Here is a 22,001-nt window from a genome sequence, read left to right on the forward strand (position 1 = left end):
TTGAAGCTAGAAAGTCTGCATCAATGGAATGAAGGATCTGTGCCAGGAGGTTGTGGGATCTGCACTGGAGCTAGGAAGCGACACTCAAGGTAAGGGCCAGGGCTCCCCTGAAGAATACCACAGCCATCCTCAATGACAGCGAGAACAGCCAAATTCATACTTGGAAAACCAGTGTGACAAGGTTCTCCAAGAGAATCAACAGTACCACCTCTTCTGCTCCAGTTATTTCACATTGCTACCAGTAATTCTCAGGTGGGGCCTCACACCCAGCATCACGCTGATTTGGTTCAGCTGGGTGTTACAAGTAGCCCATTAGTTAATTCACTACAGGCCCACTGGTCACTTTTGTCATTGTTGAGACAAAATACCTGACACCCATAACTTAAAGGATAGGTTTATCCGGTCCATGGTTTCCAGGCGTCAGTCCATGTATGGCTGGCTTCAAGGCTGGAGAACAAAAGCTGCTCAACCAGTGGCAGCCAGAAAGCAGGGAGAAGAAAAGAGCTGCACAGAAGAACATGCCCTTCCAGGTGGTGTCCCTAGTGACCCATTTCTTCTGACCAGTCTCCCTTCTAAGCACAGGAAACTTTTAGGGGACATTTTAGATCTAAGCCATAATAGGATGTTTATAGAAGTAATAAGGGTTAAATGAAGTCTAACCTCTCTTGTAAAGATAAGAGACCTGATCTAGCAGAATTAGTGTCCCTACAACAAGACAAACCAGATCACATGCTTCCTCTCTGCTGTGTGAGGTTATAGGGGTGGCTACCTGTAAGTCAGGAAGATAGATCTCACCAGATCTAACCATGCTGTAAACCTCGCCTTGGACTTGCAACCTCGTGAGTCATCAGAAATTTTCTGTTGTTTAAAAGGACCTAATATGTGGTATTTTATTATGGCAGTCTGGATTTATCCACAGGAAACTCTTCTTAAAAACTTTACATTGTGGCATCTCTGAGGAGAACCCTCCCAAAGCTGCCCACTCTGAGTAACTGCCTGAGTCCTAACAATCCTAGAAGCTGCCTCTAGGCACCTGTAGGTTTGGGATGCTCTCTTTTCTAGTTTCAATTTCTAGTATTTTCTCCATCTGTTATTTTCTGCCTGACTGCTGAACTCACCAGCCATGTTCCCATTTCCGGGTCTCTGCAATAGGACTCTTTGTCTGTTCTCCATATTGTCAGGGTTAACTTCTCACTTCCTTTTGGTCTGTGTTCCAGTGGTACCTTTGCAATGGCATGGCATTGAGCAAACACTTGAAACTGCAAACAACTCCCCCACTATTGATTGATCTTTACTTCCCTTTGCTCTATTCCTTTTCCATCGCATTTATCCCCTTGAAACAAAGCATGTATGTTTTATGTCTTATCTCTTTGTTAAGAGCATGGGCTTTTATCTGATTGGTTCTCTAGGTATCCTGAGAACTTAAATCAGTACTGACACTCAAAAAATATGCACTAAATAAAATTAGCTGACAGGCTAGAAACCTAGCTTCTAGTGGCAATTCTGCCTCTACCTTACTGTTTAACTTTGGCCTTGTTTTATTATCTTCTGTGTACTATAAAAACTTTGACTCATACTAGACAGAAAGCTTTCTCCTTTCAATAGTTTTGACTTGTCTTTTTCATCTGCATTCTTTTCTGTCCCTTGTCCTTCTACCTTCTCTCTGGCCCTCACTAAATACACTCTTTTCTTTCCTAGTGTCTTTCCCTGGTTCATAATTTTGATAGTATATATATGATCAATTTTAATTATTTTGATCCATTCACAAAAAAGGATAAGGCACTTTTTGACAGAACTATGTCCTTTAGTGTTACATAGTACCTGGACCTCTGGCTTCTAATCCTAAAATCTATGCTGAAATAATACATGAATTTATAAAAAATATTGAGCTAGAGTTTGTCATACATTCTCTAAATGCATATTTATTATTTCTTTCTATAAAAATGTCATTCAATTTAGAGATCTTGGGCACCTCTTTTTGAATGCTGAATTAGTGTTTAAAGGTCTCAACTCTTCTGTGTCCTCCTTTTATTATTCATCTCAAAAGAATATTGGAGATTCTGCTAGTGCCTTCTCATATAATGTATTATTAATGAAACAAATACATTTTCTGATTAGTTTCGAAGACCTGTATTTTTACAATTTGTGTCATGTTTTCTAATTTAAAGGTATACTTTCCTTTTAGCAACAAAATGTTTGGTTTTCAGTGTCCTCAAGAATTACTTCAATAAGTGAAAATCAACATTATCTGGTTTCTGATTATACTGAAGTGAATCAATTAATTCGAGATCCTAAAATAAGCTTAGATTTTGAGTGATTTTGCTTGTTTGGAGATATTTACTAAACATTATGAACAACTATTGATTGGTGAAATTTGAAAAATAAAGCAATTTCTCTTCCCATTTACAAATTATTAGAAATCAATTCATGTTGAAATAATAACTTTAATGCAAAGCCAAACTTAGAAACAATTCTTCAATGGCTTTTAAATTCACTTTTGGCTCACATATATCCAATCCCATACATATATTGCCCTCTTTTTAAATAAACCACATTATTCAAATTACTTATCATTTTAATATGTATGGAATTGCTTTCCCCAAAGTTCAGGGGTGGTCATATACGTGTAATGCTTGGATAATTTAAAAATTAAAATGTATATAAAATATGCATTGTCTTTTCTCAACTACGAAAGTGAATTTCTACTCCTAAAACTAAATTAGAAAAAAAAAGGCGTGAAATGCACAAATGAAAGCAGGAAATGCAGCCAAATGCTAGACTGAAGTTTCTGTACAGAACATTCCTAAATACAAGGCAGGAAGGTTGTCCAATCATACAAGTAACATAGGTGGCAGCATCTCCGTTTTAAAGGTTTTACTACTCCACACCGACCCGCGGGAAACCCAGACACCCACAAGTTCTTACTTTTATGTGTATACTCTAAACAGTGACAAACTTTGAGGAAGCGATTTGATTAGCTACACAATGAACCACGCAAAGTACTCCAAACCCACTAAGAATCAGCTTCCTCCCGCCTGGCTTTCCGCTTTCCGATTGGTTCCTACGGCAAGCGTACAGGGACAATTTCTGAATTTGACCTCCGGTTCCGCAACCGCGGATGAAGATGGCGGCGGCCAGGTGTTGGAAGCTGGTGTCCCGCGGCCGGGGACTGTCGTTACATACCGCTGCTGAGGCCGCCTCCACGGCTACGGAATCAACCAGCACAGATGTCGCGACCACCCCAGTAGCGCGGTACCCGCCGATTGTGGCTTCCTTGACAGCCAAAAGCAAAGCAGCGCGGTTGCGGCGGGTGGAGCGCTGGCAGGCGACGGTGCATGCGGCTCAGTCCGTGGACGAGAAGCTGCGCATCCTCACCAAGATGCAGTTTATGAAGTACATGGTTTACCCGCAGACTTTCGCTCTGAACGCGGACCGCTGGTACCAGGGCTTCACCAAGACCGTGTATCTGTCGGGTCTCCCTTCGCCGCCCGTGGAGCCCGAGGCCCCGCTGGACTTAGGGGCTCTGCGGGACGCGGCCTGTGACAGCCTCCTGCAGGAGCATTTCTACCTGCGCCGCAGACGGCGTGCTCCCTTGCGCGAGGAGCCGGAGACTGTAGTCTCGCCTTTTCTGGACCAGCTGGTGGTGGCCCTCATGGGCCTGCTCAGCCCACAGAACCCCGTCCTGGCTTCAGCCTCTGTCGGTGAGCTTTGGGGCTCCAGCCTGGCGCAGAAGTCGGGATAGCCCCGTGCTCTTCCCTACTCTGTCCTTTTTCTACAGCTGGGCTGGGTCTAGGCTTACTGCTTTCTCAGAGTTAGTTTTGAGGGTACTAGGTTTGGATGACTTTTAAGACTAGTTTAGACTAGTAGCTAAAGCTCTTCAGGATTCATGATCTTCTTTCTACTTTGTGAATGCACAGCCAAATGGAATACTAGTGATTGAAAAAAGAGATTCTTAAAAATGTGGAGCAGACCTGAGCTGCCTTTGACATTTCCACCAAAAGCTGTTCTATCTTATGTAAATTCACTAAACTCTTTTACTGTAGTTCCCCCCCCTTTGTTTTCTGGATGAGAATTACGGTAATAGTGCCACATTTTAGAATGGCGAAGATTAAGTTAGGTATTCACTAAAATACCTAACATTTATTCATTATTTATTATGTGTCAGGCCCTGTTCCAGATTTTCTGTGTGCCACCTAAATACAAACAGCTACAGTAGGTAGCACAAGGGAGGTGCACAGACGTTTAATGTGTCTAGTGTAAGACCTTATGCTTGGTAGGTTTGGGTGGTCAAGATTGTATTCAGTAAGCTACAGTTCTTATCTCACTGTTCAGTGGAAACATGAACAATAATGCCTTTATAAATATTTTAAATATGTGTTCCTCATACATCATTTTATGTGTACCATCTACTAGATTCCTTGTTTTTTTTTGTTTTGTTTGTTTTTGTTTTTTTGTGTTTTTTTTGGTACCGGGGATCTAACTTACAACTTCACCCTTGCCAGGTAAGTGCTTATGCCATTGAGCTAAATCCCCAGCTGCAGTGGATGTCTTAATACTTAGTGAATTAATGTTACTGATGCGCTTGCAGTGTGCATTCTCTTCCTCAGTTGGGGACAAAGTGGGTTGAGGTAAGCCTGGGGAACTAATGATTATTGACCTAAAAACATGCTTCTCCAAGACTCAGGTTCCTCATATAAAATGGGATGGTGCAACTGTGCATACCTTTTAGAGTTATTGTGAAGATTGAAATAGCACTTCTAAGTCTACTCTGACTTCTGTTAAACTATTTTGTTTCTGGTGAGTGGTATTCCTGTTAGTTCATTGTCTTTGTCTTTGTGTTTTTTTTTTTTTTGTTTGTTTGTTTTTTGTACCAGGAATTGAACTCACTGTCTTGCACTTGCCAAGCAGGCACTTATGCCATTGAGCTATATCCTCTGCTTTATGTCTATCACTGACTGAGTAACCTTGCTTACAGTACTTAATGGTGGTACAAGTCGATAATAAATGTTTTGAGTATTCTATGCAACTCAAAATTATATTTTGGTACATATTTCAGACTGTTTCTTATATAAAAGAGGAAATATCTATTTTTGAGTTAGAACTATCTTTATTACAGTTAGTGTTCTAATAACTAAGTTTATCTGAATGATCAGATGAAGAATTTTGAATTTTTTGATAGATTTTAAGCGTCCAGTTCATTTTTACTGGTTACGAGGTGAAGAAATTATTCCTGGTGGTCATAGAAGTGGCCGAATTGATGCTGTGCGATACCAAATAGATGATAAACCAAACAACCAGATTCGAATACCCAAGCAACTCCCAGAGGTAAGGGTTTATTGCATACAAATGTATATTGACATCTGATATAGGAAATATCTTAGATCAGGTAATTGGGCTTGTAACATAAATTGTTTTGGTGGGTCTTCGAAGTTTCTTATTTCTTTTAAAGACTCTCTATTGAAAATATTGTTCTGCTTTTTAAACTGGTATGGTATATTCTGTAGAGGTCACATAATCATTTTAGTGAGGTCTTCAAGATCACAGAGATCTTTTTGTTTCTTTTAATTTCACTATGCTAATATTAGTTGATGTTGTAACTTGTGATATACTAGCTAGTCATGAATCAGAGGATCTTCATAGTTATAAACCTGGTGGTTTTATATAATTGCAGTTTTTTTGAAGGCAAAATGTAGGTTTTGTGTATTGTCTGTGTTTTCATATCAGGGATTGTAACTTTTTCTGTAAAGGTCTAGATGGTAAATATTTTAGGGTTTAGATCCTAAGTCGCTGTTGTAATAATCTAGCTGCTGGTCTTACAGAATATATGCTGCCAAATACAATATATAAGGGATTGTGTATGGCTGTGTTTCAGTGCCACTCTTTTTGTAAAACCATGTGACTTACTGGTTTGGACTCATCATGAAATGGTAGTACAAATTGAGCTTCTGTGTAACCCCACAGTATGAAATTGGAAATGCTCCAAAATCCAAACAGGTGGCCAGTTCAAATTTTTAGATTAGAAATATGCTATCTGTAAAACATCTATGCACATATTCGAAAATTGGGAAAACTAAATTTAAAGCAGTTCGGGTTCTTAGCATTTTGATTAAGGAATACTCAACCTGTATTGTCAGATTATTTTGTAAAACATACCTCATTTAAAAATTTTTAAATGTAGTAAGAATGTATGCAAAATGGATACTAATATAATTCAGTATACACTGTCTTTTCCTTTAAGTTCGTGCCATTGGATTATTCTGTACCTGTAGAAATCCCTGTTATGAAATGCAAACCAGACAAGCTTCCATTGTTCAAACGGCAATACGAAAACAGCATATTTATTGGTAAGTTCCCTTTTGACATATTTTACCACACATGAACAAAATGTGCTGTGCACATTTGGAGCATTTACCATAGTGAAAAATTCTTGATAATAGAGATTCAGATAGTTCATTAATTCATAATCTCAAATCATGGCAACATGCATGATAATTAAAGAAGTTCCTTTGGCTTGTCACTTGAATTTGTACTTATTCCTATTATATTAGTAATATTTAACTTTAGAAAAAGTTACACTTTCTTGGCTTTTTTGATTTATTATATAAAAAATAAATAATTTATGGTTTTTCAAATTAAAAACAGAGCCAGGCTTGGGGCCATTATTGGCATTTTTATTTAAAAAAAATCGTGTGTTGGCTACACATGGTGAAAACGATCACGAATTTAAAAATTGATAAAGTCTCATGTCTTTTCTCATACAGCTTATTCTCTGATAGTTGTTTGTTTCCTTTAATAATCCTCGCTGACTTAAGGCAGATTTTTAAGCAAGCTTTGCACCATTTCTCCAAACATTTTATCAGCTTCTTCTTGGTCACTGTAATCTTAGGGAATGATCTATGAAGAACTTTTTAAAAGACTTTGACAATAATGTCACTGGTGACAGCATTTCATGAAATACTGGCCTTCATTTTTTTTAACTTAAAAATGTAGTATAAAAGCTTTTTAAAGAATTAGGAACAAGATATATAATTATTACCCTAAACATTAAAAGAAATCTTGAAGTCAAAGTATTTTTATTTTCTGGTGAATATGACAAGGAACTTATCAAAGCTCTTAATGATGACTGAAGAAACTCTACATATATTCTTTTGACTTGCGTAATAGTGGGTTTTATGATAACTAAGAGATCAAGAAATTATACTTTCATGTAAAATGTAGCTTCATTATAGTCAATAAACGAAATAAGGAAACTAGTATTCCCATTTCTGTATTTTGTATACTGAGCACATGGTATATAGAGAATAAGGAGATCCATGATAGTACTCTTGCTCGTGCTTTCAGATACTCTCTGCATGCTCATTTTATCTGAAATGTTTTTGTTTCAGGTTCAAAAACAGCAGATCCATGCTGTTACGGTCACACTCAGTTTCATCTGTTACCTGACAAACTGAAAAGGGAAAAGCTTTTGAAACAGAACCGTGCTGACCAGATAGAAGTTGTTTTCAGAGCTAATGCTATCGCAAGCCTTTTTGCATGGACTGGAGCACAAGCTATGTATCAAGGTAAAACTAATGTGTAGCTTTGTTGTTCTTTGAAAGTCTCTTTGACATCTTACGAATTATTCAGATTATTTTCTTTGGTTAAGAAATGTAGGCTATGCCAGATGTGGTGGTGCATGTTTGTAATCCAAGCAATTTGGAGGCTGAGGCAGGAGGATCACTGTGAGTTTTAGGCCAGCCTGGGCTATAAAATGAGTTCAAGGCCAGCCTGAACAGCATAGTGAAACCCTGTCTCAAAAAAGCTTTAAAAAACAAAAAAAGGTATGTTTAAAAAAATTTTGTATTGACATAAAAATATAGTTTTAAAATCCACAATTAAATATTTTACACTTGAAATTTACAAGTGGAACTTAGGTGGTTATTTTGATCTTTTACTTTGACTACCTCCTATAAGAGTGTATTTTTTTCCAGTAAATTAAACAAACATTTCAGAAAATGTTAAGTCAATTCTTTGTAGATGATAACAGCTTTCTGAATGTATAAAAGGGAACAATCTGCTGAATTAAATATATAGAACAAATCATGACTGACCTATGTAATGTCTTTAAAACTGTATCTAGAATTTAGATTATGAGATTGTTCATTCAGTAAATATTGAATACTTTTTATATCCCAAGGACAGATGCTGCCCTCCTAGGAGCTTTCATTCTTGTGCGTAAATAAAAGAAATTAGCGTATGCTTTTTTTTTTTTTTCAGCAAATGGTAATCATAAGAAGAAAATAATGTAAGGGATATGATTTACCGCGCTATGGGAGGATATAAGCAAGATGAGATCAAAATGTACTAAAATAGAGTCATTAAGGCGGGATCTTTAAAAAGTGACTTCTGAGCAGAGACCTGAATGTGGTGGAGCAACCTATGTATTGGCAATCTGTAGGAAAACCCTCAAGATAAAAGGCAATAAGAGGTGGTGAGAATAGGCTCAATATTTAAGGAACAAAACTGATAAAGAAGAAGGAGAAGGAGAGGAGGATGGAGAAGTAGGTCGAGGAAGTCAGAAGCTACGTTATGTGGGATTTATATTTATTTCTTTCACTATGGTGAAGTTGAATCCAGTTTGCTTACTAAATAGACCCCTCTCTACCACTGAGCTATAACCTTTGCCCTCAAGTAGGACTTTTAGAATCCACTGTGAGGTGTTCAGATTTTATTGCAGAACTTCCATATACTATGAATTAGATTAATCTTATATAAACATCAAAGAGAAATTTGAATGCAGATTTAGTTACTACTATACTCATTTTTTCCTTTACATATGTGTATGTTTAATATACTCACAGTATGACTTGTAATTCTATAGTAGAAATAAAACTGGAGGTGGAAAGTAGGGTACCCGAATCAAAAATATGAGAGGTAATTTGAGATGTTAGAATGGCGGTGTTTATGAATATAAAGTACTTTCTTTGACAGCTGAATTCGATATTTCAACAGTATTATTCATTGGCTATCTTCATAAAAATGATACAAAATATATGTGAAATAGAATTGCCCTTTGCCCTTGGCGTCACCTTTAAAATATTAAAACCAGGGATCCTGGAAGAAAATATAGTCATATCATTTGAGAAGTAGAAAAGCCAGGTGAGGTGATGGGTGCTTTTAGTCCCAGCATTGGAGAGGACAAGGCAGGAGGATCATGTGGGTTCAAGGCCAGCCTGAAGTAGATAGCATGACCTTCCCTATCAAAAGAAACAAAAAAGAAGAAGAAAATTTGAGTAGTGGAAGTATAAAGTCATCTTTGAACCTCATGACCTAAGACATACTAGGCAAAAGAACAGTTCATAAAATTAATGTTTAGATATGTAAAGGAAGACATTGAATTTATCTAAGAACATGTTAAAATCCATAGGGAGACTTACTTTCAGGTAGATTGTTTTTACCTTGGTGGGATAAACATCCATAATGGTTATTGGGTCGTAGATGCTGCTGGTATGGGGAACACTGGGTATAAGACCATGAGCTATGAGAAAGTTAGTACTAGGTCTAGAGCTTACCGTGCTTCTGAGGTAAAATAAGTTAACGTTAAAAGCTGTTGAAGGCTGATGCTGTTGGAAAATACTTGTTGTGAGTCTGGGGATACTAGAATGTGTGTTGGAATTGTTGCAGAATTTCAGTATAGGGTAAGGATGGAGAAGATAGGCAAACTGAATTCTTCAGGAATTCGGTAAAGTATCTACTTTATAATAGGTATTTGTTACTTTCTAGTATGTTTTATTTTTTGGTAAAATGTGTTCTGTGTGTAAATTTCAGCCTACTTTTCTTCTACAGGATTCTGGAGTGAAGCAGACGTTACTCGACCTTTTGTCTCCCAAGGTGTGATCACAGATGGAAAATATTTTTCCTTTTTCTGCTACCAGTTAAATACTTTGGCACTGACTGCACAAGCTGATCAAAATAACCCTCGTAAAAATGTATGCTGGGGGACGCAAAGTAAGCCTCTTTATGAGACAATTGAGGGTAATAATGTGAAAGGTTTCAATGATGATGTTCTACTTCAGATGGTTCATTTTCTGCTGAATAAACCAAGGGAAGACAGACCACAGGTGTTGGAAAGCTAGGAGGAAATACTTGATCTAAGACTGAGAATATTTAGTTTTCACGAAACGAACAATAAAAAGAACTTTAAAAATGCTGTGTGTACCTGTGAGATATTAAATGCGTTAATTCTTGAGACATGTTTTCTTACATTAACCTGTCATACTTGACTGTGGCAGCACACAGGATGAGAGATTACTCTGAGTCCACGTCCAGTTTTATCTCTAAGATCCTGGAGAACTGCTTTTTCTTTAGCCTGAGACAGTCTCAGGAAAAACAGCACTACTTGAAACTTCAGTGGCTTTTTATTGATAGATCCAGGAACCAAAGATAGAGGATTAAAGACTTCTGTACAGGAATTTGTGCAGGGGATAGCAAGGGCAGAGTGGTGTGCAGTGACTTATATTTCCCTAATCTAAACAAGCTATCAGAGAGGGAGAGTACAGTAGCTGGTGCGACCATAGTGGTATTGTGGTTTATGAACTTGATTCCTTCCAGGATTCTGGAAATGAATTGGAAGAGAATCAAATCAAATTCAGTGGTTAGGTTCAGTGTTGACCTTATGGGGAAATTTGATTCAGTTCTTAGCCAGTTTGGTTTGTGACTAGAACTGTGGAGAGAATTGAGTTTGTGAACCGAGATGCCACTGCATAGCTAAGGATAATCTGTATTGAATCCTGTTTGACTGTTGCCATTGCGAGTCTGCTCTGATCTTTAACCATGCACGCTCCAGGAAGCCTGGGCCATCACTGCAGGGGATCCCTTCATTTCAGCAATTATTTAATCACTCCTCCAGCCAGAGTCTCTTCACACAGTAAGCCATCATTAGACATCTCATTCTGCCCAGTTCATCTCTGAAAGGTTTAATTGTGAATATAGCACATTGATTTAAAAGTTTTATTTACTTATTGTTAACTGGTAAGACTAATTGTGTTTTTTAAATGCGTTTATACTGTATGTGATTTTAAACATAAAGGCAGTAATTCAAATGTTTGAGAATATGTAGATATTTTATTGTAGTTTTTCTTTTTCGTTGTTTTTAATGAATGGTTAACAGTGTCTCAGTGACCTATTCAAACCTCTTCAAAACATGAACAGTATTTTGCACAACAGTAAACCAAAAGGTTTGATCAAATTTGCAATCTTGATTTAAAAAGAAAAATAGAGAATGTATTCATAAGGTAATTTAATGAGAATCTTACATTAGTCAACACCCAGTCATGTTTGATGATAAGACACAGGTGATATACTCATTGAAAATAAGGCTGCCAATTTTGACCTGTATGTGTTTTGTTTGCTAATCCATTGCAAGTGCCTAGAGTCACAGAAGTAGACACTTCGTGTGTGTTTGTTGAATAAATGTAAATTTCCAGTTTGAGATCTGTTATATCTCCTTTATGTACATCTTTTATATCAGTAAAGTTTAGGATATATATATATATATATATATATACACATATATATATAGCCACATATTTCTTATTCATAGATTTCTCATCATAATCTTTTAAATAGCTCTCCAAAGTGGTTTATATTGTATATTTATTTTGTAAAAGGCCAATTTTATTAACTCATTAAGTTGAACAGTGTTTCAGCAAATTCTCAAGAGATGTTTGCATTTATTCTGATTTGAGAGTCTTTTACATTGTTTAGTATCATAGATGGCCATGAATTTCCATGTAGCACAAGCCACTGGACAGTTTCTATCCTTTCTCAGAGTATCTTGCACGGTTGACATGGTTGACTCCTCCTTCATTTTTGAAGCATTGAAATCTTGCATTTCCTTCAGTGAAACACTTGATTTTCTTATCTCATTGACTGACTTTTCATATTTCTCTTTGCTATTCTTCTGCTAACCTCTCTTCAAATACCAGTGTACCTTTGGCTTCTAGGCTGCAGATTACTTTATCCACACTGTCCTAGATGACATGGTCAAAGCCCAGGTATATATTTAAATGTAAGAGTATTCAAAGTTAAAATTAGATTTCATTTTTTTTTTTTTTTTTTTTGCCTCAAATCTGAACTATAATTATTCTACTCTAACTGGAAAAGTTTGAATGATTAAAATTATGGTCAATTTTTCCCTCTAATTTTTCAGATTTCCTAGAAAATTTTCATAAACAAAAAGCTATCTTTCTTAAATAAACTAATATAGAGCCATCAAATTCAACTCCATCAAACAACTTGACTGAAATTAATTTTATTTGAAAAGAAATTTTTCAGTTATACTTATTCTGGAAACTTCACATAAATTTCATCAGACATACAGAGTATAACTAAAATATGAATATTTAAATTGAAAAAATTATTACAGTAAAGGACACTGCTGGTAATCTCCCTCAAATTACTTTCCTTACTTCATACACAGTATTCTGTCTGTTAATCTTGCTACTTTCTGAAGCAGTTCTAGAATTTGTGAGGTATGATTGAAAACAATGCATTGTCCTACCTTGAGTTATCTAACAGAAAGACACATTGTTAAAAATATGGTGTGTCCCCATCTACCTTTTCACTGGGCCTGGCACCTTGTGACTTCTGGCCCTCTCAAAAGTCAAAATGGCCACAAAAGAGACTCATTTTAAATGGATTCACAACATTCAAAACAGCCATGGCAGTACAGTTAAAGACTCATGAAAGATTTTCAGAACTGCTTCAGAAAGTGACAAGAAAGATGGAACATGTATTTCAAATCAAGGGGATCTATTTTGAGGGAGATTAATGACAATGTGTTTTTTTTTTTTTTTTTTTTTTTGGTATCAGGAATGGAACTCACAACCTTGCGCTTGCCAGGCAGGCTCTTCTGCCGCTGAGCTAAATCCTTGGCCCCACTGTAAACTTCTTAAAAAATTAAACATTGTATTTTTGGATCACCCTCATATATTTTACCTTAGTGCCTGCAAACAAAAAACACTAGATGTGAAGTACTTAGATTTTTTTAAGAGGTCTTTTACTGTGCTCTAAATGCTTATTTCCCCCCAAAATTCATGGTATTGAAATAGTGTCCTTTTTAAAAGGTGGAAGCTGTTACAATTTAGAATTTTAAAACAAAATTAAAAAACTCAAAAGCCTCACGTGTTTAGAAAGTGATTGGATCATGGGGTGCTACATTCATGGGTTTCATCCGTTGATCGTTCAGCAGCTGAATTTGCTGTTAGCAGTGGAAGGTTGGAGGTAGCTCCCTGGCATGTGACCCGGAAAGTTGTATTCCTTTTCTCTGGTTCCTCCTGTCTCTGCTTCCTGGTCGTTGTGGGATGAGCAGCCGTTCTCTGCCATTTAGTTTCTCCATTGGGGCCAACTGACTTTGGACTGAACACCCTGGAAGCTGTGAACCAAATGAACCTGTTATTTAAGTTTCAGGTGTCGGGTATTTTTCCCCACTGATGGGAGAGATGCAGGGACTCTTGGAAGATATTTGCAAGTGGCTTTGCTCTCAGAAATGGAGCAGCATCCTTATAAACCCAAGGGAGTTTGTTCACAACTTTTACCACATGACTCCAGCAAGGAATAATCTGTGAACAGGAGAGCAGACCAGACCCCTCCTTCATGCTGAAACCATGAGAAAGAAATCTCTGCTGATAAGCTGCCCATTTTATGATAGTTAGGTATTGTAGCCTAAATAGACTAAGGTGAGTAGTAAGGTTTATTACACTATCTTCTGTATATTCTAGCCTGTCTTGCATAATGCTTAAATAAAAGGTAAGGTTAATTTACATAAAATTATTAAGCTTGATAATTTTTAAAACTCATAATTTACTGTTACAGAATTTGGCATTATAGTGTCAAACAGAGACAACAGGAAAGAAATGAGCAAAGCACAAGACAATGAGAAAACAGTGCAGCAGAGAATCTAGAATGAATTTACACCAGTGATACAGCAGTGATAGTGATCAACAGTTGATCACACAGGTTGAATTTCTAAAGGTGTAAAAGCTAATTTGTTCAATTTTATAAAACATGAATAATAAAAATTAGAGAAGAATAAAAGATTCAGGAATCAGACATCTTGGTAAATTAATAAGTGGCAGACACCAGCTGTATACTTATACGTTAAATATAGCTGTAGTGAAACAATAGCTTATTCAGAAGTCAAGCTTAATGTGTCATTTTGTCTTGAGTTTTTACATTTTTAAAAGAAAGTTATGGTTATAAGCTGATTTCTTTTTATAATTATAAAATTGAACTGATACTGGATTTAAAATGCAAGTAATATTTTCTACAAATGAATCAAATTGATGGGAAATGATAATAAATACAAAGAGGGTATCATTTACTTTTTATTTTTTTTATTTTTTTTTAATTAAGAGGAAAAAGAGAAAAACACAAAACAAAACAAAGCAGTGTAAGGTTACACATAATACAGAACTACAAAAAAAAACCATAACAGTAAGAAATCACCTGTTAATAGATTACATATTTATCATCTTGAAAATAGTTGCTCAAATCACAGTATCAAAGAATACAAAGTAGACATTCAAACAGAGAGACTGCAAACAGCTGTGTTCAATGATCCAAAAACATTAATATAGTCAGCTATTTAACACACCTAAACACACCTGCTGTTACATCCGTTAGAGCTCTTTTTTTTTTTTTCTTCCCTCTCTTTTTTACAACAAAATTTACACATTTTGGATTTTATTACTCCTTAGTTCTTATTACTTTTTTTGGGGGGGAGAGAATAAAGTCAAATATGGCAAAACAAAGCTGTCAGTCAAAACCAAGGATAGACATAGCACATGATGTAGAACAGAGTACAAGGTTATTAACAATGGTTATCAACATTGTCTCTTGTTTCCTTAAAAGGAATTGTCTATCTCATTAGATATTATAAAGTTGGACAAAACAGTGGAGAACAAGACCAATAAAACTTAGGCATTGTGAACATTACAGGACTTCCAAAGGAGACAATAGTCAAACCAGAATGGGCATCTTTGTGAATCTTATTGCCTTCAAATTAGTTGCCTATACCCTCAGACCTGCTACTATCGCACAGAATGGAACAGAGTCTAATCAGTCAAAACAAGATCTTGGGAGTATCACAGGACTTCAAAACAAGTCAATAGGAGATCGAAAAGAGTTACTATTATATATCCTAATTTTTTAAATTTTTCCCTTAATTAAAATAAACATAAGAAATAGCTAAATAATTTTTTTAAAGAATAGTAGTTACCATAGTGTCTGTCTTTTTCCTTAGAATATTTGGATAAAACTTCATATACTATAGCTTCAAATATTTCCATATCAAAAAGCCCAGAATAAAGCCTTTCTAATTAATAAGTGAAAATTTTATAAGGCTTCAAGGCCACATAATGGGGAATCATGATTATCACATATTTTTATATATTTGAATCATTACTTACATTAGGGAAACTATTCGGTATTCATACATGCGAGATTGATTTATTTCACTTATGAGTATGGTCTCAAGCTGCGCCCATTTATTGATAAATATCTCAATGCGATCCTTCTTTATAGCTGAATAATACTCCATTGTATAGAAATACCACAACTTTTTTATCCATTCCTCAGTTGATGGACACTTGGGTTGTTTCCAAGATCTGGCGATTACAAATTGTGCTGCTATAAACATAGGTGCACATATATCCCTGTGGTATGATGCTTTCAGTTCTTCTGGGAATATGCCTAGAAGTGGAATAGCTGGAATAAATGGGATTTCCAATCCCAACTTTTTGAGAAACCTCCAGACAGACCTCCACAAAGGCTGTACCAGTCTACACTCCCACCAACAGTGCAGGAGAGTTCCTTTTTTCCCACAGCCTCTCCAGCATTTGTTGTTGTTGGTTTTCTTGATCCTGGCCATTCTTTCAGGAGTGAGATGGTATCTCAGTGTGGTTTTGATTTGCATTTCTCTAATGACCAATGATGATGAGCATTTTTTCATGTATTTATTTGCCATTTGCATTTCTTCATCTGAGAATTGCGTATTCATCTCAGATGCCCATTTTTGGATTGGATCTTTGAATTTTGGAGGTCTGAGTTTTTTTAATTCTTTATATGTTTTAGACAAGAGTCCCTTGTCTGAGAGAGAGTTCACTAAAATCTTTTCCCAGTTTGTGGGTTTTCGTTTCACTATGCTGGAGCTTTCTTTTGACATGCAAAAACTTTTTAATAAGAAGTGGTCCCAGTTATTGATTCTGGGAAGTATTTCCCGTGCAGTTTGAGTCCTATTCATGAATTCTCTACCTACTCCTATGTCTCCAAGGTTTCTACCCAATTTGTCTTCCAATAGATTTAGCGTTTCTGTTTTAATATTCAGATCTTTGACCCATTTAGATTTTAATTTAGTACATGGTGATAGACATGGGTCTAGCTTTAGTTTTTGGCAAATGGAGAGCCAGTTTTTCCAGCACCATTTATTAAAGAGACTGTCGTTCTTCCAGTGAACCTGCTTGGCTCCTTTATCAAAGATAAGGTGGTTGAGTGTGTTCGTAGTTGTGGTTGTATCTTCTAATCTATTCCATTGATCTTCAGCTCTGTTTTGATTCCAATACCATGTTGATTTTACTACTGTTGCTTTGTAGTATAATTTCAAGTCAGGGATTGTGATGCCTCCTGCTTTGTCTTTGCTGCTTAGAATTGCTTTTGCGATTCTAGGTCTCTTCTGGTTCCAGATGAAATTTAGGAGTGATTTCTCTAGATCTATAAGGTATGTTGATGGTATTTCTATTGGGATTGCATTGAATCTGTATAAGAGTTTTGGGAGAATGGCCATCTTCACAATGTTTGTTCTTCCTATCCATGAGCAAGGGATGTCTTTCCATTTTCTGAGATCATCTTCAATTTCCTTTTTCAGTGTATTATAGTTTTCACTGTATAAGTCTTTCACTTCTTTTGTAAAAATAATTCCTAAATATTTCATTTTTTTGCTTGCTAATGTGAATAGTCCAGTTTCCCTTATTTCCCTCTCTGTGGTTTTGTTGTTTGTGTATAGGAATGCTATTGATTTCTGAGTATTGATTTTGTATCCGGCCACATTACTGAATTTATTTATTGTATCTAAGAGTCTTTCAATGGAGCTTAGGGGGTCTTCTATGTAGAGTATCATGTCATCTGCAAACAATGACAACTTAACTTCTTCTTTTCCTATCTTTACCCCTTTTATTTCTCTTTCTTGCCTAATTGCTCTGGCTAGTACTTCCAGTACTATATTAAATAGGAGTGGTGATAAAGGACATCCTTGTCTTGTGCCTGATTTTAAAGTAAAGGCTTTCAATTTTTGGCCATTTAGTATGATGCTGGCTGTTGGTTTGTCATAAATGGCCTTTATTATATTGAGGTAAAGACCATCTATTCCAATTTTCTGTAGAGTTTTTATCATGAATAAATGCTGGACCTTATCGAAGGCTTTTTCTGCATCTATAGAAATGATCATGTGATTCTTATTTTTGGCTTTATTGATATGGTGGATTACATTTATTGATTTGTGTTTGTTGAACCATCCTTGCATTCCTGGGATGAATCCCACTTGGTCATGGTGTATAATCTTCTTGATGATTTGCTGGATCCTATTTGCCAATATTTTATTGAGGATTTTTGCATCTGTGTTCATTAGGGAGATTGGTCTATAGTTCTCTTTTTTAGTTGGGTCTTTCTCAGGTTTTGGTACTAGAGTGATATTTGCTTCCAGGGATGACTTAGGAAGGATTGCTTCCCTTTCAATTTCATTGAATAGTTTGAGGAGTCTCGGCATTAGGTCTTCTTTGTATTTCTTGTAGAATTCTGCTATGAATCCATCTGGGCCTGGGCTCTTCTTGGTGGGTAAGGACTTAATTACATTTTCAATTTCAGTAACCGAGATTGGGTTATTCAACAATTTTACATCCTCTTGATCTAGCTTTGGCACTTCATATGCTTCTAAGAATCTGTCTATTTCTTCTGTGTTATCAAACTTTTGAGAGTAGAGGTTTTCGAAATAGGTGTTGATGATCTTCTGTATTTCTATTGGGTCAGTAGTGACTTCTCCTTTTTCATTTCTTATTGCATGAATTTGAGCTTTTTCTTCCCTTTTTTTAATAAGGTTGGCTAGGCTTATCGATTTTATTTATTCTTTCAAAGAACCAACTCTTTGATTTGTTGATCCTTTGGATTGTTTTCTTAGTCTCTATTGCATTGATTTCTGCTCTGATTTTTATAATTTCCTCTCTTCTTTTGGGTTTGGGCTTGACTTGCTCTTCTTTTTCTAGCTGTTTGAGGTGTAGCATCAAGTTATTTATTTGTATTCGTTCTGTTTTCCTGATGTGGGAACTCAGTGCAATAAATTTTCCTCTCAGGACGGCTTTCATTGCATCCCACAGATTCCGGTAAGTTGTATCTGCATTTTCATTTTCTTTTAGGTATTGTTTGATTTCTTCTTTAATTTCTTCTGTGACCCACTGATTACTCCAGAGTGTGTTATTCAGTTTCCATGTGTTTGTGGGATTTTTGCAGTATCTTTTATCGTTAATTTCTAATTTCAGAGCGCTGTGATCCAATAACATGCAAGGGATGATTTCAGCTCTTTTGCACTTGTTTAAATATGTTCTATGAGCTAATATATGGTCTATTTTAGAAAATGATCCATGTACTGCTGAGAAGAATGTGTATTCTGATGTTGTTGGGTGGAACATTCTGTATATGTCTATCAAACCCATTTGTTCACAGGTATGATTCAGTTCTGTTATTTCTTTACTCATTTTCTGTCTGGTCGATCTGTCCCTTGGTATCAATGGCGTATTAAGGTCTCCTGTTACAATTGTGTTACTGATAATTTGAGTTTTCATTTCTGTTAATAATTGTTTTATATAACGGCGCTCTGGAGTTTGGTGCGTATATATTTAAGATAGTTATCTCTTCCTCTTGGAGTTTTCCCCTTACGAGTATGTAGTGACCTTCTTTATCCTTTATGGTCATTGTTGGTTTAAAGTTCACGTTGTCTGCAAACAGAATGGCTACTCCTGCCCTTTTTTGGAATCCTGCTGCATGAAGAATTGTTTTCCATCCTTTGACTTTCAGTCTGTGAGTATCCTTCTGGGTTAGATGGGTTTCCTGTAAACAGCATATGGTTGGATTTTGTTTCTTGATCCATTCTGCTAGTCTGTTTCTTTTGATTGGTGCATTGAGACCATTTACATTAATGGTTATTACTGTTAAATGTTGGTTAATTGTAGGAATCTTATCTCTCTGCTGTTGCATCTTTATCTTTCTGTTCTGTTTAATTATTTGCTTTGCTTAGTGGTTTTTTCCTTTGTGTATCTAAACTGTCTTTCAATATTTTTTGCAGGGTTGGTTTGGTGTTCATGAAGTTCTTCAGCTGTTCTTTGTCATGGAAGTATCATATTTCACCATCTATTTTAAATGATAGTTTTGCAGGATATATCAGTCTAGGTTGGAAATCATTTTGCTTTAGGATCTGGAATACTTCACTCCATGCTCTTCTTGACTTTATTGTTTGTGATGAGAAGTCTGCTGTGATTCTGATAGGTTTTCCTTTATAAGTGATCTGTCTTTTCTCTCTGACAGCTTTTAATAATCTATTCTTGTGTTGGATTTCTGGGATGGTGATTATTATATGTCTGGGTGTAGTTTTATTTTGGTTATGAGTATTTGGAGTTCTATATGCTTCACTGATCCTGATGTCAGTTTCTGATCTCATGCTTGGGAAGTTTTCAGCTATTGCTTCTCTAAATATCCTCTTGATATCCTTTATGTTGTCTCCTTCTTTTTCATTAATCCCTATCATTCTTATGTTATTCTTCTTTGCATCATCTTGCAGTTGTTGAATTGTTGTTTCCTGATTCCTTGTTATTTTTAAAAGATCTTTCCTTTCCTGTTCACTAGCTGCAATCCTGTCTTCAAGGTCTGAAATTCTATCTTCACTTTCATTAAGGCGGTTTTTACAACTTTCAGTGGAGTTTTTTATTTCCTGTATATCTCTGTGCATCTGCATTATGTATTCTGTTTGTTTCTTATATTGCTCATCTAGGGATTCTATCTTTTTGTTTAGTTCCTCCAATTTTTTATCTGTGTTTTCTTTAGATATATTTAGAATCTCTTTCATTTCTTTTATCATTTCTTCTTTTATCTGGGATATTATTTCGAGTTTGAATTTCTTTAAAGCTTCCTGGAGTTGCTTGTCAACTTCAGTAGCTATTGTGTCTGATATACGAGGAGGATAAGATATATTTTCTTCTAAATACATTCCTCCTAGGGTTTCCTGAGATGGGCTGGAGGTTTGAGGTTGTAATTTGGTCTTTCGTTTTGTCATTTTCCTATATTTCTGTGTTTCAAGTGTTATTTGAAAGCCTCCTCAGGATCTGTTGAAAATCCCTTCTATGTTTGCAGCTCTGAGACTCTGGCACCACTCTACCCCAGGCCATTGGGCCTGCAAAACCAATGGCCCTCCTCTGCTTGTTCAGAACTCCGCGGTTCCAGACAAGCTGGGCCTCAGGGACCCTGTGCGCCCACCTGCCCCTTGGTAGATCCACAGCTCTTGGATCGCAGCCGGGTTAGGGTACTCACCACAAGCCGCAGTGCCTCAGGAGCCTGTGATCCCTCCCTGCTTGCAGAGATATCCACAATCCTCCAGACAAAGGAAGGGCCTCCTGCGGGCACTCCGGATCCACCCAGCTCCTCCTCTGCAAGCAGATGGCTAGGCGTGGCTGGGCACAGGCCGAGGTGCCTCAGGAACCTGGGATCCCTCCTCCTCCAGACAAAGGAAGGGGCTTCTGCAGGCACTCCGGATCCGCGCAGCTCCTCCTCTGCACACCGATGGCTAGGCGCGGCTGGGCACAGGCCAAGGTGCCTCAGGAACCCGGGATCCCTCCTCCTCCAGACAAAGGAAGGGGCTTCTGCAGGCGCTCCGGATCCGCGCAGCTCCTCCTCTGCACACCGATGGCTAGGCGCGGCTGGGCACAGGCCGAGGTGCCTCAGGAACCCGGGATCCCTCCTCCTCCAGCAAGAGTAGTGACTGTCACAGATCAGTGCTCAAAAAAGTCCTGGCTGGTGCCGCCGGCCTCCCTCAGGACCTGCGGGAACCGCCCGCCTCTAGCTGCCTTCCGGTTCCCAGCGCCGGCCGCCCCCTCAGTCTCAGAGCCAGACGCTGGACCCACCCGTCCGCGCGCGTCCGCCTGGCGGCGCCTTACTTTTTATTTTTACCTTTTACATCTTTGAGCAAAATAAAATGTTATTCCAGTTTGGGAGACAGGTAGACTTAACCAGCAACAATTCAGTTATAAGCCAGTGCTAACCAAGTCACCTGTAATACCAGCACTCGGGAGGCAGCAGGATTGCACACAGTTCCAGTCCTGGCTGGGCTATCTAGTAAGCTCAAGGCCAGACAGCCAGCCTGAACTACATAGCAAGGTTCACAAAGAGTTTAAAAAAAAATCTCCTTCATTTTACAATAAATGATTTTAAACTTGATGTTTTTATTTTTAAAGCTGTACCACAAAATAAATTTATGAAAAAAAGTGATGGTGCATTCCTATAAAACTAGTACATAGAGGCTGAGGCAGGACGATTGCTGTTGAGTTTAAGGCCAGCCGGTGCTCTATTGTGTATTCAAGGCTAGCCTGAACTACACTGCAAAACTTTGCCTCAAAATTCAAAAAGAAAGAATAGTTTTATGAAAGTTACGTCAATATATAGGTATTGATACATTTAGTATTTAATTATATATAATAATTACATATGTAAATATAAAATAATTATATATATATATATATATATATATATATCTTTTAAAAGTTTTGGAATTACTGGAGATTGAACCACTTACACAAGCTAAGGAAGTGTTGGACGTCTGTTTTACCTCCAGCTCATCAGTTTTATCAGTGAGCTAGCTATGCTTATTGTTCTAATTCTAGGTTTAAATTATAATTTGTATCAGGGTGTTCACTTGGAAAGTATTTCTT

At 37.0% G+C, this 22,001-nt stretch overlaps 1 protein-coding gene across 1 annotated transcript; it reads left to right on the top strand.

Annotated features, from left to right (window-relative positions):
* The first annotated feature begins 3,094 nt into the window (after nt 1-3,094).
* Mrps30 (mitochondrial ribosomal protein S30) lies at nt 3,095-10,186 on the top strand. Its single transcript, XM_003470192.5, has 5 exons — nt 3,095-3,701; nt 5,180-5,325; nt 6,239-6,344; nt 7,386-7,562; nt 9,826-10,186. The coding sequence occupies exons 1-5, from the start codon at nt 3,119-3,121 to the stop codon at nt 10,113-10,115; spliced, it is 1,302 nt and encodes a 433-aa protein (XP_003470240.3). The 5' UTR covers nt 3,095-3,118; the 3' UTR covers nt 10,116-10,186.
* Nucleotides 10,187-22,001: the final 11,815 nt, after the last annotated feature.

The sequence above is a fragment of the Cavia porcellus genome, unplaced genomic scaffold, assembly GCF_034190915.1.
Source record: "Cavia porcellus strain 051 isolate PalLab524CR breed Dunkin Hartley unplaced genomic scaffold, mCavPor4.1 scaffold_11, whole genome shotgun sequence".
NCBI lineage: Eukaryota > Metazoa > Chordata > Mammalia > Rodentia > Caviidae > Cavia > Cavia porcellus.

Excerpts from the sequence above, each read along its gene's own strand:
- Mrps30 (XM_003470192.5), top strand. The coding sequence starts at position 3,119 with ATGAAGATGGCGGCGGCCAGGTGTTGGAAGCTGGTGTCCCGCGGCCGG. Across the intron at positions 5,326-6,238 it reads TACCCAAGCAACTCCCAGAG|TTCGTGCCATTGGATTATTC; the intron begins GTAAGGGTTTAT and ends TTTTCCTTTAAG. Across the intron at positions 7,563-9,825 it reads AGCACAAGCTATGTATCAAG|GATTCTGGAGTGAAGCAGAC; the intron begins GTAAAACTAATG and ends TTTCTTCTACAG.